The sequence below is a fragment of the Pogoniulus pusillus genome, chromosome 22, assembly GCF_015220805.1.
Source record: "Pogoniulus pusillus isolate bPogPus1 chromosome 22, bPogPus1.pri, whole genome shotgun sequence".
NCBI classification, from domain to species: domain Eukaryota; kingdom Metazoa; phylum Chordata; class Aves; order Piciformes; family Lybiidae; genus Pogoniulus; species Pogoniulus pusillus.
The window spans coordinates 21,979,718-22,005,359 of record NC_087285.1 but is presented as its reverse complement, the minus strand read 5'-3'; the positions used below and the strand labels follow the sequence as shown (position 1 = coordinate 22,005,359).

The following is a 25,642-nucleotide window of genomic DNA, read 5'->3' as shown; positions in this document are numbered from 1 at the left end:
GTCAGTGCTGGCACCAGGACTGTTTAACATCTTTGTCAGATACGGACAGAGCAATCGAGTGCACCCTCAGCAGGTCTGCAAATGACACCAAGCTGTGTGGCACAGTCGACTTGCTAGAGGGCAGGCTGCAGAGGTGTGCCCAGGCCAACCTCATGGCATTCAACAAGGCCAAGTGTAAGGTCCTGCAATCCTAAGCACAACTTAGGGCTGGGTGAGGAATGGCTGAGAGAAGCCCTGAGGAACAGGACCTGGGGGTCTGGGCTGATGAAAAGCTCAACAGGAGCCTGCAGGGTGAGTGCAGCCCAGACACAACCCTGTGCTGGGCTGCAGCAAGAGCAGTGTGGGCACAGGGCAAGGGAGGGCATTCTGCCCCTTGGCTCTGCTCTCCTCAGACCTCACCTGCAGTCCTGTGTACAGTTCAGGAGCCCCCAGCACAAGAAGCACGTGGAAGTGTTGGAGCCAGTGCAGAGGAGGCCACCAAGATGCTGAGAGGGCTGCAGCAGCTCTGCTCTGAGGACAGGCTGAGAGAGTTGGGGCTGTGCAGCCTGGAGAAGAAAAGGCTTGGAGGAGACCTTGGAGTGGCCTTCCAATATCTGAAGGGGGCTCCAGGAGGGCTGGGGAGGAACTATTGACAAGGTCTGGGAATGAGAGGATGAGGAGGAATGGGTTTGAACTGGCAGAGGGGAGATTGAAAGTGGATGTTAGGAAGAAGTTCTTTGCAGTGAGGGTGGTGAGACACTGGCACAGGTTGCCCAGGGAGGTTGTGGAGCACAGAATCACCCAATATGATCTTTGATCTTTGATCACATTGGGTGATTCTGTGCTCCACAACCTCCCTGGAGGTGTTCGGGACCAGGCCGGATGAGGCCTTGAGTGAGCTGTTCTAGTGGGAGGTGTCCCTGCCTATGGCAGGGGGTTGGAACTGGCTGAGCTTTGAGGTCCCTTCTGACCTAAACCATTCTGTGAGAAGGAAAACCAAAGGCAGGCCAAGCCCAGCCCACACCAGGCAGCTTTTGGATGCTGAGATGAATTTATTTGCAGTTTACCACGTTTTCATTTCACTCCCTTTGCCCTTTCCCCCTTTCAAGGTTGCTGGTGGGATCCGAGTGGTCGCAGTTCTCCACGTGGATGTGAGATGTGATCCCAGGGAAGACTCTTTGCATGGGTAACATTTTGCCAAGGATCTGCCCCTTAGTGATCCTGCCGCTGTATCTGATGGGATGGATGCAGACCAGCTTGACACAGAAGTCTGGAGACGAGAGGAGAGATAGCATCAGGCACCTGGTGGGGCATTTGTTCTACTGGACTAACTGCCTCACAAATGCTTCTGGTTTCTGTCTTGTCCTTTCCACTGCAGTACCAACAGTGGAAATGCCAAAGTAGCCAAGCCCCTGTGGGCATCAGCAATAGGGAGAGTGGAGCTGCTGACATGGGGGAGGGCGGAATGGGAGGAAGAGAAGGGATTTCCATCCTGCTTCAGTCAAGAGAAGAATGTGAAGAGGTACTACAGAAGTCAGCTCTTGGCAGTGCTTGAGAGTGCATCCCTTGGCCAGCGGCCAGGTGACCTCAGGACAAAGCAGGGTGAAGCAGAAGGCAGCTGCTCACCTTGTCCCCTGATCTGCACCCCATCGTCGATGGCGTTGCCGTTGTGGAAGAACTTGACTGGCCCGGAGAGCTCCCCGGAGAAGGGCGCGTAGACGGTGGCGCCGTCAGCGCAGATCACATCCACGCCCGTGTGCTTGTGCCTCGCTTTCCCAGCTTGTCTGAAACAAACAGGCCTTTAGAGAAGTCTCCTGTCGGGCCTGACCTGGGTGAGTTAGCACACTGCAAGGTCTGGGAACGGGCAGATGTGCCCATGTGGTGCATAGCTGTCAGGGAAAGGAGGGCTGGAGTTTGGGGTGGGTGATGTAAGGCCATGGTTAGTGTTGGAGGCAATAAATGTCTTTCCTCCAGGCCTTTCAATGCATTCTTGGGTGGCAGACACCTGTGGAGGACCAACCTTCCACTTCAGACCTTTCTCAGCATCAGCTCAAGTTAGGCACAACTTAGTCTGAGGCATAAAAACCTCCAAGCGTGAAGGGGAACAATGTGGACAACCTGTTCTGGTGCTTCATTACCCCTGCAGTGAAAATGTTACCTCGTGTCCAATCTAAACCTTCTAAGCTGTAGAGCTTAAACAGTTCAACTCCATTGCTCTTTTCAGTGGCACCCAGTAACGGGCTAAGGGCATAAGCACTGCCTGATGAGGAGAGGCTGAGGGCCCTGGGGCTGCTTGGTCTGGAGAAGAGAAGACTGAGAGGGGATTTAATCAATGTCTCTAACTGTCTGAGGGCTGGGGGTCAGGAGGGAGGGACAGGCTCTGCTCACTGCTCCCTGGGACAGGGCAAGGAGCAATGAATGGAAGCTGCAGCACAGGAGGCTCCAGCTCAACACAACGGGGAACTTCTTTACTGTGAGGGTCACAGAGCACTGGCACAGGCTGCCCAGAGAGGCTGTGGAGTCTCCTTCTCTGGAGCCTTTCAAGGCCTGCCTGGATGTGTTCCTGTGTGCCCTGAGCTAGTTTGTATGGCCCTGCTCTGGCAGGGGAGTTGGACTCAATGATCTCTTTGGGTTTCCTCCAACCCCTGTCATCCTATGAGCCTGTGAAGGGGCAGTGGCTGTAAGCTAGAACCCAAGAGGTTCCACCTCAGCATGAGGAGAAACTACTGTGAGGGTGCTGGAGCCCTGGAACAGGCTGCCCAGGGAGGTTGTGGAGCCTCCTCTGGAAGCTTCCAAAGCCAACCTGGATGTGTTTCTGTGTGGCCTGCCCTGAGTGGCCCTGCTTTGGCAGAGGGGTTGGACTGGATGATGTCTCCAACCCCTAGGGTTCTGTGATTTCAGTGGGGGAGCCTGTGCTGGTCAGACAGTACCTTGGGGCGTTGTAGTATCCGCAGCCGTACTTATCGCAGCCTCTGATCTCGTTGGTAGGGTTCCCAGAGCATATTTTGGCCCAGCCCTTGTCTTCTTGTGGGAATGGCTGAACAGCTGAAACACAGAGCACAGCACATCCAGGCTCCCTTTCAGGCTCTAGCTGCAGCTCTGGTTTGCTTAGCTGGGACTGTGCTGGCATTGTGTCCCACATGTGTAGTTGGATATCTCCTCCCCAGAAGGGATCATCTCAGAGGGGGTCAGGCTGTTTCCAGATTGGGATTCTCTCATAAGGGACATGCTTGGAGGGCAAAATCTCAGCCAGGCTCTCATGGCTTTGCAGGGCTGGGAAAATGCTCAGGTTTGCTACTTACTCCATCCCAGGCTGACAACCCTGGACTCATCAAGTCCTCTTCTCCAAGATTACCAATTTCTATTGACAGACTCCTCCCAAAGATGCACTGCTGAAAGCACTGCTGGCAGCTGAGGAGATTCCTGACTGAGCTTATTGCTGAGCCTGGCTGCTGGTGTGTCATTTTAGGGGGGGCTAGAAATAACATGAAGCTGAAGTATTCCCCCTCCTGTCACATTCCCTGCAGCCCTGTGCTGCTGAGTTTGTCGTGGATGCTGTCAGGGAGAGCCTGAGGCACATGGGACTTGCTGTTTGGTATGGGCTGAGCCCCATCCCTGGAGATAGTGAAGGAGAAGCTCGACAGGGCTCTGGGCATCCAGATGCGCTAGGAGGATGCCCCTGCTGACTGCAGAGGGAGTTGGACTGGATGACCTTTGGAGATCCCTTCCAACTCACACTATTCCCTGGGTTTGCTGCCTTAATTTGGGATTAATTGCTAACTGGATTTTCATTCCTCGTATCCATGCTCTGGAGAGGTTTGTTGTTTTGTGTGGTGTTTTTTACCAGGTCTAAGCAGAGGAGTAGGGTCAGAGTGGTCACAGTTCTCCACGTGGATGTGAGAGGTAATGCCAGGAAACACCTTCTGCATGGGCAGCATTCTCCCCAGCAGCTGCCCCCTCCGGATGTGGCCGTGGTACTGGGTGGGGTGGATGCAGACCAGCTTCACGCAGAACCCTGCAACAGACAGGAGAGGAAGCCAGGTCAGAGGCATGAGCTGCAGCTGCTCGTGGTGTGAGCCAGAAGCCTCCTGTGCTAGCCTCTTACTGGAGGCTAGACTGAGGAGCTGAAATGTAGTCAAGGTACCAACAATCCTGGAATCAGCTACTTGGATTGTTGTGGAAAAGACAGACAGGAGAACACCCTCCCAGCAAAACTGAGGGCCTGTGTCTGAGACTTTATTTTTGCAGCTTCCTTGTTTTCATTTGGGGTTGTTGTTTTCCTGCTACTTGCTTTATCAGCTCCCTTCTTCCCTCCTCTCCAAGAAAAGCATAGTGAGAGGCCGGCGTCCTGCTGCCAGCGCTCTGGAGTGGCAGGCTGGCTCACTGCAGGCTCTAGAGAGCTGTGCTGGTTTGAGGCTAGTTGGAATATTTTAACGAGAGAAATAAGATCGTTGGGTGTGGAAAGAAAACAATGGTGATGTCTGTACTGCCCCTTCACTCAGCTGAGACGTATGAAAACAGGGAGGTGAGCAAAGGTAAGGTCAGACTCTGCCTGGCCATTGCTTACTTCGTTATCTCTGCCTGAGCCTAGAGTAGTAGAATCAGTCAGGGTTGGAAGGGACCACAAGGATCATCCAGTTCCAACCTCCCTGCTGTGGGCAGGGACACCCTACCCTAGATCAACCTGCATAACTCGAACTATTCAGTCTCCTAACAGCTCTGGCCGCCCTTCCCCAGCTCAGCCTGTGCGTGAGGGGGATGCTGGGGTGCGGCAGGGGAGTTGGACATCAGCAGTAATATCAGTTCCTCATCTTGCAGTTCGCAGCGCAGAGAAGGCTTCCCGCAGCAGGGGAGCTGGCACCTCATGCACGCCTCCAGCTGTCACTACTTGCCTTCTCCCCTGATCTGGACCCCGTCGTCGATGGCGTTGCCGTTGTGGAAGAAGCGGATGGGGCCGGAGAGCTCTCCGCCGAAGGGCGCGTACACGGCGGCGCCGTCCGCGCAGATCACGTCCACGCCCACGTGCTTCTCCTTGCCCCTGCAACCACCAGCACAGGCAGTCAGAGCAGCCTCAGCGCCGGCGGCAGGTAGGTCACACACAGCACAATCCACAGAGTCACAGAGTTTGTGTGGGTTGGGAAGGCCCTCTGAGAGCATCGATTCCAGCCCAGCGCCGCCACGGCTGCTGCACCGTGTCCCAGCTGCCGTGGTCACGCCTTTGGTGGAGCTTGCCCCACTAAGTTCCTCACCTGCAGTGGACTTGGAAAGAAGCAATGCTTTGAACCATCTTCTGGTTTGGTGGCAGGTGTCCCTGCCCATGGCAGGGGAGTGCAAGTAGCTGAGCTTAAAGGTCTCTTCCAACCCAACTCGTTCTAGGAATCTCTGAGTTCCTTTATTGCTATCACTCCAACCTGCTTTAGAAGCACTGTGAAGCACTTTCATTTTCCCAGGTCCACGAGGCACTGCAAGCTGCTCTAGCAAAGTGCCCCTCTCCTACCCGACAGGAATCCTCTCTGGGAGCAAATAGGACTTTGATCTTTGGCATTTTCTCCTTTGAAAACTCAGTAGCTGTGTAATGAGATGGAGACTACCCCTAGGACCTGGAGAGAGGAGATGGCAGGAAAGGGCAGGGGAGGCAGGAGTCATTCTAGCTCTAAAAGCAGTTTCCAGGGAAATGAACCCTGCTCTATGATGAGAGGCCTGTTTGCAGGGAATGCTGCTGGCAGACCTTTAGCTTCTCTTATTTAATCTGCTTAGCTTCCTATAAGCTGCTGCTGCATGCTAGTTCAGTCTGGCCTGCACGAGCTGCTGCTGCTGCTGCATGCTAGTTCAGTCTGGCCTGCACGAGCTGCTGCTGCTGCATGCTGGTTCAGTCTGGCCTGCACGAGCTGCTGCTGCTGCATGCTGGTTCAGTCTGGCCTGCACGAGCTGCTGCTGCTGCATGCTGGTTCAGTCTGGCCTGCACGAGGAGCTGCTGCTGCATGCTGGTTCAGTCTGGCCTGCACGAGCTGCTGCTGCTGCTGCATGCTGGTTCAGTCTGGCCTGCACGAGCTGCTGCTGCTGCATGCTGGTTCAGTCTGGCCTGCAAGCAAGCAATGAAGGACCCAAAGCCTTGAGCTGTTCCCTGTTTGCTGTTAGTTTGTGCAATGCTCTCACTCCTTCCCGCAGTGCACCAGGTAGCAGCAGTGGCACTGCTGCACACTGATGAGATTGCCAAGTGGTGTCCCCAGAATGGGTGAGAGCCACCACTGGCAGCAGCTTTCTCTCCTTGCAGTGGCAGCTCTGGCTGAACCTCTCCTTCTCGGGCATGGACAATTCCTTTAGGAGAAATGAAGTCCTGGAGCAAGCTGCCCAGAGAGGCTGTGGAGTCTCCTTGCGAGAGATTCCAGCCCCACCTGGCCGTTGTGATCCCAGGCAGCATGCTCTGGGTGCTTCTGCCTTAGCAGGGGAGCTGGACTGGATGATCTGCAGAGGTCCCTTCTAGGCCCCACCGTGCTGTGGGGCTGTGCAAGAGCAGCAAAGCAGCAACCCCCCTGGCGCAGGCTCCTGCTGTGCCACTGTTACCTTTGGGCACCGAAGCTGCCGCAGCCATAGCGATCGCAGCCCCGGATCTTGTTGAAGGGGTTCCCGCTGCAGATCTGTGCCCAGTGCCTGTGCTGCTGCTGGGGGGGGTGTGTGTCCAGCTGCTTGGCAAGAACTCCTCGAGGAAAGCAGAGAAAAGGCAAAGAACTCAAGCAAAACCCAACGCTAAGTGCTAAGGTGTAGAGGCGTAGAGAGGTGTTTCACTTGGAAAAGGCCTCTGAGATCATCCACTCCAACCATCAACCCAACACCACCATGGCCACTCAACCATGGCCCCAGCTCACACATCTGCACGTTTCTGGAACACCTCCAGGGATGGGCACTCCACCACATCCCTGGGCAGTCTGTTCCCATCCCTGACCACTCCTACAGCAAAGACATTTTTCCTAATCTCCATCCTCAACCTGCCCTGACCCAATCTGAGGCCATTTCCTCATGTTCTATCACTGGATGCTCAAGAGCCCAACTCCCCCCCCCTCTGCAGCCTACATAGAGGTTGGAAGTGAAAGACCTGAGCTGTATTAAACCATTGTCTGACCTGCTGTATAAATTTGATCTCGCTCTCTTCAGCTCTTGTTTGAAAGCAGAGACCCAAAGCACAGGTACAGATAATGACTGTTTTTAGTATTCAGTTGTGAAATAATTCAAGCTATTCTCCACGAACCTTCTAAATGTTCCAATCTGTGACTGTAATGCCTTTAACAGGACCCTAATGTTTCAAAGTTCATCTCCCCCCATGTTTTATAGCAGCCCTGACTCTGCAGGGCACTGTAGTTCTTCAGCAACCTCTGACTGTAAAAACCCTCTTTACATCCGAGCCAATCCCAGCCAGTTCGCGTCTGCCTCAAACCAGCCCAAGCCCAGCTGCCTGCCAGCAATCCCAACTCACCAGTGGACACTAAGCTGACCAGAGCCACCAGGCTGAGGGCTGGCATCTTGTGGCTGTTCCCCCTGGGTGTTCTTTGATCGGCTCAAAGACGCTGAGCAGCAGCTGCCTGGGATATTTATGGCTTTGGGCAAGTCCAAGTGTCTTGTCTTGGCCAATCAAGTCTTGAGCAAAGTCTTACAGGTGGCTGCTGCTGATGTTGCCACATGGGGCACTGGGGATGTCTAACAGTTGTTTGATCCATCTTTCCCAACCAGCCCTACCAGTTGTGTCTCTTAGCACACAGGAAGGGATGGAAATGAGCAGTCCCACATTGCAGCAAGCTCTGCTTGAACCCTTTCTTAACACCTTCTCTTCTCCCTCCTGCAGCAAGGGCACACTCTGGCCAAAAATGGTAAGAACCAAGCATATGGCCCAGAACATTGAACTGGAGAGAAAAGATGAGCAAAAGCCCATAGTGGATGTCCCCAGTTTGGCCTTTGCTGCACACTCCAGCACCTCCTCCCCAGGTGTGTAAGCCCAGCAGAGCTTTCTGGCAGACACCACCTGGGCTTGGAATGTTTGGTGTAGCAGGAGGAGTCGCTTAGGTTCAGACAGAGGCTGTTCTTTCCTGTGCTGCTGCAATTATCACCTAGCCTGGCCTCAAACCCACAGAGCTTTTTCACTGATACCCTACTTCTTGACAGCTGAATCCATATCAAAACATCTTCAAGCTCTGAACCAGCTGCAGACTCGGGCTGCAAGGCACAGCTGCCATGGAGTTCAAAAATGTCAGGGTTTTAAGATGATTCATTTAGGATCTGCTTGATTTCAGCCACTGTGCTATTAAGGAGGCTCCTCTCTGTCTCTCCTAATCCTTCACTTAGGTTTTTCTGCATGGCTTAGTGAAAAGGATTAGGTTTTCTTTGCAGCCATGGCATATTAATAAGAAGCTGAACTGAGCTGTGGTGCTTTCACATGAACCATCTGACATTGCAAGTGTCAGAACCCTCTGGAAGTCCTGCAGGTTATGCTCAGAGGAGGAAGATTTGTGTCCCTGCCCCACTTCTGGCTCACCAAGAACATCTGAACATTGTGTTTTCTGAAAACTTCCACGAAGCAAGGAGCTGGAGACAAATTTCTCACTTGTGCTTCCAGGCTCTCTTTGCAGCCAGCATTGAGCTGCCAAACAATGTTTCAGCCCTCCCTGGGATTACTGCAAGTCGCTTTGCTGCTTCTACCCTTGCTGCTTTCTCCCCCATCCTGCCAAAAAGGGCTGCTGGCTTTCACACTTGCAGCCACCAACCAAGTGTCTCTTTAATGTTATAATCAGAGCGAGACTCAGGGAATGGCCTTAGTTGGAAAAGACCTCTAAGATCGTTGACTCCAGCCATTACCTAACTCTACCAAGTCTGATCTCAAACTATGTCCTCTAGCACCATATCCATGCATCGTTTAGACACCTCCAGGGATGTGGGGACTCAGTTACCTCCTGGAGGAGACTCTTCCAGCATTTGAGAACCATTTCAGTCAAGAAGTTTCTTCTAATATCAAATCCGACCCTCCCCTGGTGCAACCTGAAACCATCTCCTCTCATCCTGTCACTCATTGCTGGTGCTGTCCCCTCAGTCTGGTTTGGGTGAGGCTTTTGGTGCTCAATAGATTCTGGGCTTACAGGTGAGGGAAGGTGGTGGGGAGAGCTCCTAGGGGATGTTCAGGGCATGGGGCTGCTGCTCACCCCTCAACAAAAAGATGAGGCCTGTGGGTTTGTGCAAAACAGTTTCAGGTCTGTGATGCTGCAGGTGATGTTTCTCAGTGTGTTTCTCACCTTTTGCAGGTGAGCTGCAAGGTGCAGGGGGAAGCTCAAGAGGAAGCTCTGAACCCAAGCTGGTGGCATTGCCACGTTGGGCAATGGAGCTGCTCGCACGACGGTTGGCAGGGGCAGTTGTGAAAGACACAAAGTGGCTGCTTGGCACACACCAACAGAAGAGTTTGGGACAACTGGCAGGAGTTGCACAGCCCCTGGGAGCCCCACTTGCACCATTTCCTGACCTGTGGTGAGGAGAGGGCAAGGAGCTGGCAAGGAACCAGCATGGAGTCCTGTGAGGAGCACAGCGAGAGCAGGTAAGCTGGCATGGGAAGTGCTGGCTTCCCTCTGCTGCATGGAGTGAGGGTGCCCACTTTGCAGGGGGGTGCCTCACTGCCACTTTCCACTGAGTCATTGCATCGTTTTGGTTGGAAGAGACTTCAGAGAGCAAAGAGTACAAGCCTTAACCCAGCACTGCCAGGTCACCACAGAACCATAGCCCTCAGCACCGCATCTCCACAGCTTTCAAATCCCTCTGAGCATGGGGACTCCACCACTTCCCCAGGCAGCCAGTTCCAGGAGGGCTGGGGTAAGAAGTTACTCCTCGTGTCTAACCTAAACCTCTCCTGGTGCGACCTGGGGCTGTTTCCTCTTGCCCTGTTTTGTGTCAGTAGTGACTTCCCTCTGTATGTCCCTTTGAGCTCTCCTCTTGGACTAAGCAGGAGTGCAGCAGTGTTTGTGCTGATGTCAACAGGCAGGGAATGAGTTAAGCCTGGTGGTGTCCAGGAGAAATCCCTGCTTTGCTCTTCAGCCTTTCCAAGAAGTCAAAGCCTCTGCTGTTCCAGGGCTTGACAACCCTTTGACAAACCATTACATTTTCCCTCATGTCCAGCCTAAACCTCCCTTGGTGCAACTTGAGGCTGTTTCCTCCTGTCTTTGAGAGAAGAGACCAGCCCTCACCTGGCCTCGACCTCCTTTCAGGGAGGTGCAGAGGTTGAGGAGGTCTCCTCTGAGCCTTTTTGTCTCCACCCTGAACAGTCCCACTTGTCCCGGCTGCTCCTCAGCAAGCCTCTGGAGCTGTCTTTCTGTAGGTTCTTGGATGAAACAGCTCTGCTGACACAGCTCCCTCTGAAGCAGCTTCCCTGCTTGTCTGCAGGTGGTAGGAGACACAGGAGGCTGCAGCCCTCGTAGAGCCCTTTGGCCCTGGAGACTCCCAGTAGCACGGCAGTAGCCCTGCACTGTTGGCAGGAGCTTGCTGTCCCGGGAAGGGCTTCAGCTGATTTACACGTGGAAAGAAATGTCTCACTTGGACCAAAAGGACCCTGGCTCTGCCAAGGCAGTCCTAGAGCAGGGCTCTGGGGAAAAGGAGTGAGTTACTTCATGAGGCTGGGTTCTGGGTTTGGTGACAGCCCCAGACAGAGTTGAGTTTCAGCTTCACACAAGGGTTTGGTTTTTTTCTCCCCAGCCTACGTTAAAAAAGCAGAAGCCAGCCCAAGGCCTGTGGCAGCAGCAAAGACGTTCAGAGCACTCTGCAGTGAAGCAGCCTCTTAGCAATGTGGTTTTCCATCTGCAGGCACAAGTGACAGTGCTGGCCGCTGGGGGGAAGCTTGGCGTTTGGCAGCAAAGGGAGCAGGGAAGGCCAAGACGAGAGAGCTGAGCACTGAGGGCTCGCCCCCTCCTGGCCCTCCTTTGCTCCCCTCTGCTCCAGCTTCCATCCAGGAGTGCAGTGGTGTGCAGGACATGGGATGTAATTCCTCTGTAGATGCTCTGCAGGGGCAGCAGGACACTGCGAGCTGACAGATCCTACTCCCTACCTGCAAACGGAGGTCTGCACAGCAGCGGCAAACCTTCACCCCCCACTCGTGCATGCATTGAGGTGCTTGGGCACAGGTAGCCACTCCAGTACAGCACCAGGCACTGTGCTGCCAGCACTGCATCCCTGGACGAGATGCTGGTGGGGAGCTGAATGTAAGCAGGCTCAGAGCAAGGTACAACTCACAGCTTAAATCTGTCCTGTGAAGTTCTGACAGACCTCCCTGAGTGAATGGAAGGTGGTTCAGACTCCATTCCTTGCTGGTGTTTTCCACGGTGCCCTGAGATGGAGATCAGGAGGGTAGAGAGTGAGTCCTGCAGGCACTGTGTGAGAGCAGCAGACGTTTTGCTCACCTCTGTGCCCACCAGGTGGCATTTCATGGGGGTCACAGGCTTACCCTGAACAGCATTCCAAGGACTGAAGCATGAGTGTAAGCTGCAGCCAAAGGCACTGAGGCTTTCCCTTTGCAGCACAACCAACTGCATGCAGCTGGCAGCGATTGGTAGTTGCTCAGTTTTGCATTGGCAGTTGATGGTGTAGAAGAGTTAAAGCAGGACAGGAGGAGTGAAGCCAAGGGCAGAACCTGTGGGATGCAGACAATGAAAGGCTCCTTCATTGGGGAGGAGGTGGGGAAACCTTGTGGGAGGCAGGACAGGGATTTTCCTCCTCTGAGCTGGTGCTAGGAGCTGTCTGAATCTGCCCTCTTCCAGTTTAAATCCAGTGCTCCTCATCCTATCACAGTGAACCCTTGTGAAAAGTCCCTCTCCAGCTTTCTTTAGCTCACTTCAAGTAAGGTAAGGCTGCTCCCCTCTCAGGCTGTCACCACATTGGAGGCTCTCCAGCACTCTGCTCATCACAGGGCAACGAAGCTGGGGAGGGGCCTGGAGCACAGCCCTGTGAGGAGAGGCTGAGGGAGCTGGGGGTGTGCAGCCTGCAGCAGAGGAGGCTCAGGGCAGACCTCATTGCTGTCTGCAGCTGCCTGCAGGGAGGCTGTAGCCAGGTGGGGTTGGGCTCTGCTGCCAGACACCCAGCAACAGAACGAGGGGACAGAGTCTCAAGTTGTGGCAGGGCAGGTCTAGGATGTGAGGAGGAAGTTGTTGGCAGAGAGAGTGATTGGCACTGGAATGGGCTGCCCAGGGAGGTGGTGGAGTTGCTGTGCCTGGAGGTGTTGAAGCCAAGCCTGGCTGGGGCACTTAGTGCCATGGTCTGGTTGGTTGGCCAGGGCTGGGTGCTAGGTTGGGCTGGGTGAGCTTGGAGCTCTCTTCCAACCAGGCTGATTCTGTGATCTTTGTAGTTCTGCTCTGGTCCTGTTCCAACAGCTCAGTGTCCTTCTTGTGATGACAGCTTGTAGGGGGAAAAAACATCCCCCCACATGGTAGCTTTGTAGGCTTTGCAGGACCCCCTGTGCTGTATGGGCCCCCCTTGTGCTGGGGGTGACAGAGAGCTGAGTGCCTGGCTCAGAAGGGGCTGGAGGAGCAGTAAAATGGTGAATTGCTCCATGGCACAATCAAATTAAATGTAACTGGGATAAGAGCAAATTTAAAAGACAATGACATTAAATCTGAGCTCCCAAACTCCTCAAACCCACTGAAAGCAATTTCCAGAGTTGTCCCCATGCTGGGATCCAATAAAGGCTTCATTGCAGAGGAAGTGTTTGGCTCAGGCTCTGGCTGAGCAGGATGAAGTGCTCTGATGTGGGAGGGATGCAGACAGCTCTAGCAGCTTCCTATCTGCTTTAGCCAGCAGCAAGGCAGGACTGCGTTTGGTGGCCACGCTCCCCGGGCGGTGAATTCCCCCCTCACCCGGGCTGAACATGCTCTTTGCTCCTCCCTCCCACCCCTTCCATTCTGAGCTCTTGCTGCCACAGGTGTGCTGAGGCTCACAGCTAGCTCTGGCTTTTGCTGTGCCGCAGTCACCCAACACACAAACCCAGCAGACAGCAACCTTTCCACTTCTAACTGCCTGGCATCACAGAATTGGAGAATGGCCTGGGTTGGAAGGGACCTTAAAGATCATCCAGTTCCAACCCCTCTGCTGTGGGCAGCACTCCTGTGTGCACAGGCAGCTCTGCTCTGAAAGCCTCCCAGCCCTTTAAAGAAATAGGAACCAGTTCATCATCAAAAAGCCTTTTTCCTTCTTACCTCTGTTCCTTTAGGTGGAAGTATTTTTGTGCTTGGCACATAACAGAGTGCAGCACCCAGCTGGTGTAAGGGGTGCTGAGGGCAAGGATGCCAATGAAACCCTGTTTAACTAATGAGTGCAACTTAGAGAGAGGCTTTATTGCAGAGTTTAGTGGGAAAGAGGCTAGAAACGTTCAGCTTGTGGGGAAAAAGGAAAAGGGGGAAGGAGGGCTGTGGTTCCTCAGAAAGCCCTGCTTCAGTCTGTAGAAACACACTGTGGGCTTCTGTCAGTCGCTGTGAGCAGCTGTGGGCATGCATGGCAATGGCCTTGGCTCTGCACTGCTCCCCGGCTGCCCTCAGCCTGCTCTGGGCTGTTGTAGAACCATGCAGGGTTGGGTTGGAAGAGGCTCTCCAGATCATCCACTTCCCCCCTGCCATGGGCAGCGACACCTCCCTCTAGCCCAGGCTGCTCAAGGCTCATCCAGCCTGGTGCCAAACACCTCCAGGGAGGGAGCAGCCACAGCCTTCCTGGGTGACCTCTTCCAGTCTCTCCCCACCCTCACTGTAGAGAATTTCTTCCCACTGATGTCCTGTGGATGCCTCTCCAAAAGCAGGCTCTGCACCCAGTCTTTGAGTCAGTCTCTTGTTCACAGGGTTCCAGAATGGGTTGGAAGGAACCTTAAAGCCTGTCTAGTCCAATCCCCCTTCCCTGCCGCAGGATCCCTTTTCCATCCGTCCTCTGCTTCGTGCAGGCAGTACCTGCCGTGCCCGTGTGCCGAGGAAGGGCTGTGTGGTGCACAGCAGGTCCCTTGCCCCTTTAGGGCAAGTTCCTCCCCTGCCTTGGGGGCTGCTCTTAGCAGAGTTCTGTGGGCAGGGCTGGAAACGTTGCTTGGCTTCTCCTTTAGTGCAACAGCAGCTGCTCTTGGCACCCACGGCTGGGCACCAGCACCTCTCCTTTCATCTGGAGGAAGCAGCAGGCACATTTCCCTCACCTCAAATAGCTTAATGCAAATCTCAGAGCAGGTCTTGCGTTGCCCAGGGTCCCGGATCCGTGCTGTCCAGGTAGCCCAGCGCCAGCCCCCAGCCGCTGCTCGCTGCTCTGCCCCCAGAGCCGTGCTCTGCTGGGTGCTTAAAGGTGAGAGCACTCCGAAAACAGCTGGCACAGCTGTGGTGCTGATTGCTGCTCTTGCGTGTTCAGCAGCTTTCCCTTCCCACTTCAGGAGAAGCTATTGTTGGATTTTAAAAAGCTGGGGAGAGAAAATGTGGTGCTGGAGCCGAGCTGAGCCTGGCTGTGCCGATAGGCAAAGGCAGACAGTGCCTGCCTCCATCACCTGTGGCCTCACCAAATTACAGACCGAGTGGGAATGGCCCCTTGGCAGGGCTCTGGTTGGAAACCATCTAATTACAAGCCCCTGTCTGGGCCAAAGTGCTGCTGAGTGTTCATCCTATCGAGTTTCCATGGCTCCTTCAAGGGTATTTTTAGTGGTGGTGGCAAAAGTTGCTGACTCTAGGTCAAGCAATCCCTCCTGCAGCCTGTGGTGCTGATCTGAGAACGTTAACCATTTGCTTAGATGTGTGCTGTGATGTAGCCTCTGCCCAAGCCTTGGCATGGACAAGGATTAGGCCTGGAGTAGAAGCATGGAGAAGGAAGATCAACTTGCATTAATATTGGCCTCAGATTGCACCAGAGGAGGCTTGGTTTGGGCACTGTTAAAAACAATGTCTTCCCCCAGAGGGCTGCAAGCACTGGCACAGGCTGCCCAGGGCAGTGGTGGAGTCCCCATCCCTGCAGAGATTTCAAGGCTGTGTGGACATGGTGCTGAGGGCTGCGGGTTCGTGGTGACCTGGCAGTGCTGGGCTGGCACTTGGCCCTGATGACCTTCAGGGTCTCTTCCAACCTCCATGGTTCTGTGGCCCCATGAACTCCTGGAGTAGGAAGGTCTGCTGCTAAAGCATAGAGGTTGGCCAAGCAGCGTTCCTCTTCCCTTCTCCCAGTGCACAGCCCTGCTTTGGCCAGAGGGGAGGCCAGCAGCAGAGAGCAGCTTCCACAGCAGAGCCTTGGCCAAGGCTCCCCGCGCTGCAGGCTCCCACTGTGCAGCAGAGCTGCTGGTTTGTTTGTAACAGGTGGGGAGGCCTGGCTTGACTGCCCCTCACCCAGCAAAGAGGGAAGCCCTGAGCTGGAAGCTTCTGTGGTGTTTGTGATCCTCTTTGATCCTTGGTCGTGGCTGGCATCTCCATGGTGGCACTCTGGTCCCTCAGGCTCAGGGCTGTGTGAAAGCTCACCGAAGGACATCTGTGCACCAGGTGAGCAGGCTGGACCCTCAGGAGGGCCAAAGCAGCAGAGGGACCATGCTGGCCAGCACCATGGGTGAAGAGCTCCAGGAAACATGTGAGGAAGGCTGCTGGGTGATGGAGAAGAGCTCTTCTGCATGTGGCCAAGCTGGGGACAGTGCACAGGACTGCTGTTGGCAATGGAGGTGAGTAGTGCTGGCAGAGTGGAGGTGGGTGCTGATGGCTTGGCAGCAGCTGGGAGATGGGCAGGGAAGGGAGAGCGGTGAGGAGCCTGGAGAAGATGAGTTGATGTGTTTGACATGACAGAGGGGGAGCCAAGGAGGGAGCAATGTGTGGCTGTGCTGACAGGAGATGAGCCCAGGCTCCTCTGAGCCAAGCAACATCTGCTGTTAGAGCCAGAGTGGACTGCTGAGGTGACTCAAAGACCAGGCTGAGTTAGACAAATCACCACAGTTAATTCAACTCCTTCAGTGGGTACCCACCAGCAGCTCTTTCTTCTGGTTGACTAACTTCAGAGTGAAGAACATGAGCACATCCAGGGGCCCTTTGATTCATTTGAGATGTCTCAGCTGCTCTGTGACACCTCAAGTACCACTTCCAGCAGCATCAGCTCCCCCTCCCCATCTGAACGTGGGCTCCAGGTTTGGTAAGGACACTGCACCACGGAGAGAGGCTGTGTAATGACTCCCTCTTGCACCATTAAACCCACAGCTCATCCCCTGCCTCTCTGCTTTATCTCTTGGGTTCTGATAACTTCCCTGCATGGCTCCTCTAGGAAAACAGCCTTTCCTGGTAAGATTTCCTTCCTCTGACACATGAGGGCTAATTAAACTCTCCCTAGGATTCGTTGCTTTGATGCACTGAGGGCTGGGGAAGCTATTTTTGTCCTTTTAAGAGACCATCAAGTGCCTGCAGGTAGTCTGAGAAGAAATGGCTCCGTATTTGAAAGGTCCTTGGACACAGAGCTTTGGTTGGTTGTGCTGTGGGTTGAGGCAGACCTCATGGAGTAATGGTTTGCCATGGAGAGCTCAGAGCACTCTGCCTCAGGTCGTGGCTACCCAGCTGAGGAGCTGGATGGAGCCTCTCGGTTTTGCCCCATGGCCCCTCGGCAGCAGACTGTGTCCCACCAGGAGCTGTGGGAGGAGTCCTGCTCACACATATCTGGGGATCCCCAAAACCTGGTGCAGGGAGGGCCATGCTCTGTGCTGGTTCAGCTGCCTGGTGGGGTCTCCAGCAGCAGAAGATTGCTTGGCCCCTCTGGTGTTGCTGACACAGGAGTGTTGGATGCCTGTCCTCTATTTCTCCCGGGCAAGCTGCAAGGCTGTCGCCTGAGCCACTTTGGCTAAATAGGCTCAAAGCTGTTTGCTGCTGATCACTGATCAGACTTGTCAGCTGCCCACTCGCTCTCAGCCTGGTGAGATGCTGATGCTGGGCTCACCACTCCCGGTGCCCAGAGCACGGCTTGCACCACTGATATCTCCGCCTGGGCTGGGAGCTGCTTTGAGCCGTGCTGTGGTTTTGGGTATGCTGCACAGCTGGAAAGGCAGCATCGGGGGAAAGAAATTCCTCTTGCAGAGAACAAGACAGGCTGCATGGAGCTCGTCTGGAGGGCTCCTCCGGGCAGTGCCCAGCAGAGGGTGCAATGGGCTCGCATCTCTGCTTGTGCGGGTCAGGATGAGCTCAGCCTTCGCCTCTGGGCTTTGGGTTTGCTTTGGGGGTTTTGGCAGTAAATAATTTAGTGCCCATATGAGAAAATAAACAATTTCTACTTCATGTCAGAGAAAAGTGCAGTACAGGTGGCCAGCAGGACCAGGCAGGTTCTCCTGCCCCTGTGCTCAGCACTGCTCAGGCCACACCTGGAATGCTGTGTCCAGTTCTGGGCTCCTCAGTTCAAGAGAGATGTTGAGGTGCTGGAAGGTGTGGAGAGAAGGGCAGCAAGGCTGGGGAGGGGCCTGGAGCACAGCCCTGTGAGGAGAGGCTGAGGGAGCTGGGGGTGTGCAGCCTGCAGCAGAGGAGGCTCAGGGCAGAGCTCATTGCTGTCTGCAGCTGCCTGCAGGGAGGCTGTAGCCAGGTGGGGTTGGGCTCTGCTGCCAGGCAAGCAGCAGCAGCACAAAGGGCCAGAGTCTGAAGCTGTGCCAGGGGAGGTCTAGGCTGGATGTTAGGAGGAAGTTGTTGGCAGAGAGACATCCAAGCTCATCCAGTCCAACCTAGCACCCAGCCCTATCCCATCAACCAGGCCATGGCACTAAGTGCCCCATCCAGTCTCTGCTTGAACACCTCCAGGGACAGTGACTCCAGCACCTCCCCGGGCAGCCCACTCCAGTGCAAATCACTCTTGCTGTGAAGAGCTGCAAGCGAGAGGTGCCAGTTCAGAAGCTTTGAAGGTCTGTTCCAACCCCCTCTGTGGCTCTGTGGCAGTGAACCCTCGCAGGCTGGAGTGCAGGGTGAGTGCTTCTCCAGTCAGCAAAGCAAGCTGCAGCTGTATCGTGCAAGAGTGGTGAGTGAGCTGTATCCTGCGCTCCCCATCCCCTCCGGGAAGGAAGCCTCCCTCCTCTGGCTCGCTGTGCTTCCTAGCCAAAGGTTGGGATCCTGCCTGAGCTGGGCACCTTTCCTCCAGAGGTGCTGAAGCAAGGTGTTCTACTGCAAGGTTGTTGCACTCCTCCGTTGTCGTGTCCTTTGACAGACAAACCTCTTGGTTCAGCTCTCTCTCCTGCTCTCCATCTTCTGCGCTCGCAGCTTGCTTCCTGCTGCAGAGAAGAGCAGAGAGCCTTTGATTTACTGGACTGGGCTGCGTTCAACATCCTGCCCAGAAACAGTGGCTCAGTGTTTCCTAACAATAAGCCCGAATGTTTGCACGATAGAGTTTCCTCACTCCTGACACTCCTCTGAGCCAGGGCTTCTATCTGCTTCGCTCTCCCTCGCCTGCCCGTGGCAGCCGAGCGTAAATTCCAGCCCCTCGAAGCGATCCCTGTGCTTGCCACACAGCGTCCTAAAGCTGCGAGGGCTGCTTCGTGCTCCCAGCAGCAGGCACAGTCGGACACCTACATCGAGTCTGTGTGATGAGATCACTTCCAGTAAAACCTGGAGAGGCAGTAATGTGAAAACCATCTGCTGCTGTGCGCCCCGGGCCGGGAGCCTCGCACAAAGGCACCACACATGTGCGCGGAGCTCGCTGCTGCGCGCAGCCTCCCCTCGCTCCGCCGGCCCCGGAGCAGGCAGCCCCGCGGCTCTGCGCTGCCATTAGCTGATCGGATGTGGAAGGCAGGCAAAGGCACAGCCTCCTGGTGGCAATGAGTTCTTGCCCTGAGGGGCCTTCTTGTGACGGCCTGCGTTTGCCTCCCCTGAGCCCACCACCCGCGCAACCTGCCTGCCCCTGTTTGTGCACCGGGGTGCCAGAAGCAGCCTGTGCCAGCAGCAGGGCGAGGGAGCTGCTCCTCCCCCTCTGCTTCACACGGTGAGACCACAACTGGAGCACTGCCTTCAGTTCTGGGCTCCCCAGTCAGAGACAGGGAACTACTGGAGAGAGTGGAGCAGAGGCAATGAGGGTGATGAAGGAACTGGAACATCTCTCTGAGGAAAGGCTGAGAGACCTGGGACTCATTGGCCCTGAGAAGGGATCTGCTTAACGCCGATGGGTAGCTAAAGGGTGAGTCCCAAGAAGCAGGAGCCAGGCTCTTCTCAGTGGTGCCCTGTGACAGCAGGAGGGTCAGTGGGTACAAACTGGAACCCAAGGAGTTACACCCCAGGCCAGGAAAAGCTTCTTTACTATGAGGGTGATGGAACTCTGGAGCAGGCTGCCCAGAGAGGTTGTGGAATCTCTTCTGGAGACTTTGAAAACCCACCTGGACATGTTCCTTTGTGGCCTGCCCTGGGTGATCCTGCCTTGGCAGAGGGGTTGGCCTGGATGATCTCCACAGGTCTCTTCCAAGCCCTTCTGTTGTGTGACTCTGTGGCTGTTGGCAGCTGGCCACACCGAGCCATGCAGCCTCCTGTGCTGGAGGTGCTGGTGTGACTCTGTGGCTGTTGGCAGCTGGCCACACCGAGCCATGCAGCCTCCTGTGCTGGAGGTGCTGGTGTGTGTATCAGGGATAAGGCCAGAAGAGGGAATCCTGTGGTCTTTGCCAAGGGTTTAAAGCTGTGTGGAGAGGCTCCATGATGTCTGTTCCCCAAGGCAGGGATCAGGTATCATCTGTGCCATCACCTGCTGCCTGGCCTGGTCCCTGCCATCACCAGGCAGCAAGGTGGGGCTCAGCCCTCTGCTCCGGGCAGTTGTATAGGAGCAATTTGGTGCCTGCACCTCCCCAGCAAGAACGTCCAGTGTGCCTGGGGCATGTCAGTGGGGAGGCCTGGTAACCATGGAAATGCAGCTGTTTAGCAAACTGGAGGGAGGAAAATGCAACAGGGGATGAATTAGAGCTGCCCCTTGCCAAGCACGGCCTAGAAGCCTGTGAGGGTTTCCTTGCCTTCAGAAATCAAAAGCATGAACACATCTGAAATTCCTTATTCTTCATCCCCTGCTGCCTGCCTGCTCCAAGACGTGGGAAGTGTTTGTGGGCCCTTGTGATGTGTCCTGCGTTGCACATCTCCTGGGATGGCCTCTCCTTGCGCCGTGCTGGGCTGCCCTCTGCTCCTTCTCCCGTGCAGAAATGTGTCATCCAGACACCAGTCTTCGTAGGTGAGCTCTCTCTCAGCCTCCTGTCACACCCAGCCCCCATGAGCACCCAGGAATCATGCCTGGACCGTTCTGCCAGGGTGGGAGCTGTGCTGGCAGATGCACTCTAGAGCAGCAATGTCGATTTTAAGCCATATTGGCGTTTCTGGAATGGTTTCTGGTATCTGCCCCCTGCTGCTGCTGCAAGGTGCATTTGCTGCTGCTTTTTAGTTGGTGCTGCTGAGGAGTTTGCTGCATTGGTCTTTAGCTCTTTATACATTGCTGTGTATTCCTGTGGTGTCTCATGGTTTTAATGCCTGTAATCTCTGCTGCAGGGTAACACAGGCGGCAAAGTAGCACAGCTCTGCAGCAGTCCCTCCACCATCCTTGCGAACCTGAGAGGCCACCCAAGCGTTAGTTAAGTAGTTATTCTGAAGAAAAGGTTGTTTTTATCTTCCCACGGGCCACCTTCTGGGGACACAGATACATAAATCCCTTGGCTTGGGCACGGTAGGGGTAAACAGAGCAAGTGTGGAGGCTCTAACCCAGGAGGTGTTCAATGCCAGGCTGGATGAGGCTTTGGGCAACCGGGTCTAGTGCAAGGTGTGCCTGCCCATGGCAGGGGCTTGCAGCTAGAGGATCATTAAGAGGTCCCTCCCAACCTAGACTGCTCTGTAATTCCATGGAAGGGGACAAGTGGGGATAAACAGAACCAGGTCTGCAGCAGAAAATGGTGTAGAACTCAGAAGTTTCTCTAAGCCATTCCCTGAGTTGTCATTTTTAACTCAGTTTGCTCTGGCTCTTTAGCTCGTTGGGTCCAGCAGGGTCTCAGACATGGCTGAGATTTGACTCACTGTGTCCTCATGCATGGGCTGGGGAAAACCTGTCCTGTGGATGTGCAAACAGTTACTGGAAAACACTCTTCCATGAAGCCTCTGTGTGCAGTCTGACTCATCTGAAAGCAGAGCAGCAGGACAAGTCACCTCACATGTTCAAAGCAGCTGGCTTAGCCCCCTGTACAAACACTCTTTTCAAGCACCCAGGCATTGCAGACATCAAGCATGCTCTGCTGAGCCCACCAGGGCTGGGCTTGCAGGAGAGCACACCCAAGACAGAATAATCCCAGCTTGGACTGAATATCTGCTCTGTGCCTTCACATGATTTATGGTTACATACTGCAAACACACAGGCATAGGAAAGGATAGTACATCAGCACTGCCCAAACCCCTGCTTCTGGCTCTAGTGCAACAACCCCAGCCCTTACCCTCCACAAACCACTTCCTGTCCACATCTATATGTGGCATCCTTAGAATCATAGAATCAAGCAGGTTGGAAGAGAACAATATCACCCAGCCCAGCCTAGCACCCAGCCCTGGCCAATCAACCACACCATGGCACTAAGTGCCCCAGCCAGGCTTGGCTTCAACACCTCCAGGCACGGCCACTCCACCACCTCCCTGGGCAGCCCATTCCAATGCCAATCACTCTCTCTGACAACAACTTCCTAACAACATCCAGCCTGGACCTGACCTGGCACAGCTTGAGGCTGTGTCCCCTTGTTCTGCTGCTGGCTGCCTGGCAGCAGAGCCCAACCCCACCTGGCTACAGCCTCCCTGCAGGGAGCTGCAGGCAGCAATGAGCTCTGCCCTGAGCCTCCTCTGCTGCAGGCTGCACACCCCCAGCTCCCTCAGCCTCTCCTCACAGGGCTGTGCTCCAGGCCCCTCCCCAGCCTTGCTGCCCTTCTCTCCACACCTTCCAGCACCTCAACATCTCTCTTGAACTGAGGAGCCCAGAACTGGACACAGCACTCCAGGTGTGGCCTGAGCAGTGCTGAGCACAGGGGCAGGAGAACCTGCCTGGTCCTGCTGGCCACCTGTACTGCACTTTTCTCTGGCATGAAGTAGAAATTGTTTCTTTGTTTTTCACATGGACACTAAATAATTTACCACCAACCACTGCAGCTCCCTCCAGCTCTCCTCACAGGGCTCGGAGGACAAAAGGAGGACACAGCAGCTCCACTGATCTTCAAGCTGCACTTGGTTTTTCTCTGTGTCAGACTTGCACACAGCATCTCTGTAGCCCTGCAGCTGCCCAGCAGTAAGGGACTTAGGACTGTAGAATGACTTGGGCCTGTATGGGCTAATTCATCTTCCTGTGGTGCCAGTGAAGGGCTGTAAGTATTTAAGGGCTTACAGGGTTGACAACCTTAGCTCAGGTTCCTCACATGGGGCTCTTCATTTGCTTTATGTTCTGGAAAATGTGATAGCCCTTGGAAGAAAGGCAGTGTTGGGCTTTTTTCCTAGGTGAAAAGAAATCTGAGCTATGACTTCAGCAGGAAATTCTCTTCATGAGAGCCTTAGTAACCAGATTTCACCACTGCTATGCTTTTGAGTTTTCCTCTCACTCTACCTTTCTTTTCCTTTTCCCTTTCAATAGGAAGGATGTTTTCTTCCTCCCTTCCTGCCTTGTTACAGCTGAAGCAGAACAGGAGGCACAAGCAGCAGAGGCTGATGTTGTGCCAGACCATCCCAGCGGGCAGGCAAAACAGGAAAGCCAAACCTTGACAGTAAGAACCCTACAAACACTCAGTGAAGAGACCCCAGAGTCTGTGGCAGTACTGTGGCCGGGCCCTTGGCTCCCACCAGTGCGTGTGGGTGGGTGAGCAGCAGTGAGGCAGCTCTGCTTAGTGTGGGTGGCGCTGGGGGTGCTGCGGGACCTGCCCACGTTGGGCAGCGCAGGCTCGGCCGGTGCTTGCAGGTGGCACTTGCCTGTGACGATGGAACTCCAGGCACGGCATGGCAACAAGCAGCTCTGCTGCTTTCCCTCTCCCTCCTCTCGCCGTTCATGCTAACCACAATGATTTCATCCTCCCGGCGCTGCAGCCTGGGTCCCCTCCGCCGCGCAGGCGATGAGCAGCAGCCCTCGGCAGCCGCGAGGAGCCCACGGTGGGCACAGGGGTGGAGATGAATCATGGCCTGCAGCTCCGGCAGGCTTCACAATGTGGTTCTCATTTGCTGAACTCAGGCTTTTGTGAGCCAATAGTGCGGCGTGCTGTGGGAAAGCCAGGGAGGGTGGAGGGGAAGGCAGAGCAGCAAGCAGCAGCCAGCCCCTGGTGGGTGAGGACCTTGCTTCCCACCCCGATCTGTAGCTTAAACTCAGTCACTCAGCTCATAGCACCAGTTCCCTTGGAACAGCCCTTTCAGCTCACCCAGAGCAGCTGTTCTCTAACTTCCAAGTCCTGCAGCACCACATCTCTGTGTCTTTCAAACACCTTCAGGGATGGGGATTCAGCCACCGACCCGGGGAGCCTGTTCTGGCAGTTGAGGACCCTTCCAGTGAAGAAGTTTATCTAACATCCAACCTAAACCTCTCTGGTGCAACTTGAGGCCATTTCTTCTCACCCTATGGCTGGTTACTAGGGAGAAGAGACCGACTGCCACCTCACTCCAGCCTCTTTCAGGTAGTTGTAGAACTCCTCCTAGTAAAAGCAGTACTGCACCTATCCCACTTTCTTCAGGCTACTTAGAGCCTTCCAGTGGAAGGGCAGGAGAAAAATCTCACCCAGTTAATATTTCTTGAAGAACATTACTTGGCAGTTACCACAGAACTCTAGAGTGGGTTGGGTTGGAAGGGACTTTAATCTCTCTGCAGTCAGCAGGGACATCTTCACCCAGATCAGGTTGCTCAGAGCCTCAGACAGCCTGAGCTGGAGTGGTTCCAGGGATGGGGCATCTACTACATCTCTGGGCAACTTGGGCAGTGTTGCACTACTCTCTGTTTTATGGGATGGAGTTGTTCATTAAGCTATTAATCAGAATACAAACTGTCTTGCTGCTGGCTTTGATTCAAAGTGAATCATAGAATCAACCAGGTTGGAAGAACTCTCCAAGCTCACCCAGCCCTGCCCTATCAACCAGACCATGGCACTAAGTGCCCCAACCAGCCTTGGCTTAACACCTTCAGGCATGGCCACTCCACCACCTCCCTGGGCAGCCCATTCCAATGCCAATCACTCTCTCTGCCAACAACTTCCTTCTCACATCCAGCCTGGACCTGCCCTGGCACAGCTTGAGGCTGTGTCCCCTTGTTCTGTTGCTGCTTGCCTGGCAGCAGAGCCCAACCCCACCTGGCTACAGCCTCCCTGCAGGCAGCTGCAGACAGCAATGAGCTCTGCCCTGAGCCTCCTCTTCTGCACACTCTCAGCCTCTCCTCACAGGGCTGTGCTCCAGGCCCCTCCCCAGCCTTGCTGCCCTTCTCTGGACACCTTCCAGCACCTCAACATCTCTCTGGAATGGAGGAGCCCAGAACTGGACACAGCACTCAAGGTGTGGCCTGAGCAGCACTGAGCACAGGGGCAGAAGCAGCTCCCTTGTCCTGCTGCCCACACTGCTCCTGAGCCAGCCCAGGATGCCATTGGCTCTGCTGCCCACCTGGGCACTGCTGCCTCATTTTCAGCTACTCCCTCCCAGCACCCCCAGGAGCCCTCTCTGCCTGCCTGCTCTTAGCCACTCTGTCCCCAACCTGTAGTGCTGCATGGGCTTGTTGTGGCCAAAGTGTGGAATCCTTCACTTGGCCTTGTTCAATCTCATCCTGTTGGCCTCTGACCACCCAAAGTGAGTTGCTGATGTCTTTGAGGAGCTACCTGTGTGTTCCTGCGCAGCACTCAGCTGTGCTGGTTTGCAACCAAAGCTCTGTGTTTGGGATTCCTGTTGAAGTTGCTCCATTTTCTGCTTCCCCTGTTTGTGGTCCAGTGCTGTGGGCATGATGCTGATGCTGGTGCTGGTTTCACTCCTGCTAGAACATCTCAACCTGTGGCAGCTCTGCAGCAGAAAGAGGTGAGCAAGGTCTTGCTGGGTTATCTGGCAGATGCCTGCTGCTTGTTTCTGAGGCTGCCCTGAGGAGCAGGGTTCCCAGAGGTGCCTGCTGACCCTCCCCAGGGCTTTGGGCATCCAGATCAGGCATCTCAGATCTGATCACTGAAGGTCCCACTGAGCAGATACAAGAGGCTCCAAACTAGGCTGTGGCCTGAATCCCAGGTCACTGGTGAATCCATACATGAGGAATAAAGCTCCAGGAGTCAAACCTTTCCTCCTGCCAACCTGGGAGAGCTTTGCCCAGATGACTTCTATGAATTTTCATGGAAACTATGTGTGGAAACCACAAGCTTAAATCAAGCAGATTACGTCCAGAGAGCAGACTTTGTGCTCATAACTCCAAGTGACAGACTCCAAGTGGGTTTAGCTGCTCGCTGCAAAGAGCTCATCACTGTTTTCAGCTTCTTGAAGCTGACACAATCCCAGCCCTCATGGGGATCAAGTTCTGGAATGGTTTTTATCTTTCAAAGAATAAAGGAAGAAATCTCCCCAAGCAGGGCCATGTTAATAAGCAGCTACACTCAAAGAGTGGTTCTCAGAGGCTCAGCACAAGTTTTGGCTTGGGACCATGGCTGCAGCCTCTGTGGGACAAGCTGCGGAATATCTTTGCCTTGTGGTGAGTTGGGAGCATGGCAAAGGATGTTGCATCAGTCCATCCC

At 54.7% G+C, this 25,642-nt stretch overlaps 1 protein-coding gene and 1 long non-coding RNA gene across 3 annotated transcripts; one reads left to right on the top strand and one right to left on the bottom strand.

Annotated features, from left to right (window-relative positions):
* Positions 1-980: 980 nt before the first annotated feature.
* LECT2 (leukocyte cell derived chemotaxin 2) lies at positions 981-7,496 on the bottom strand. The gene is given in 7 exon segments (XM_064161332.1): positions 981-1,249; positions 1,606-1,763; positions 2,910-3,066; positions 3,824-3,994; positions 4,872-5,017; positions 6,538-6,676; positions 7,451-7,496. Coding segments are annotated over 7 exon segments (1,008 nt in total). The 3' UTR covers positions 981-1,058.
* Positions 1,006-22,659, top strand: LOC135185037 (uncharacterized). Of its 2 annotated transcripts, none has more exons than XR_010306338.1 (5): positions 1,006-1,811; positions 4,798-5,066; positions 9,264-9,550; positions 15,426-15,643; positions 22,546-22,659. It is a non-coding gene; the product is annotated as an uncharacterized LOC135185037 (long non-coding RNA). The 2 variants fall into 2 exon arrangements; XR_010306337.1 differs by lacking the exon at positions 22,546-22,659 and adding an exon at positions 15,974-16,134.
* The last annotated feature ends 2,983 nt before the right edge of the window (positions 22,660-25,642 follow it).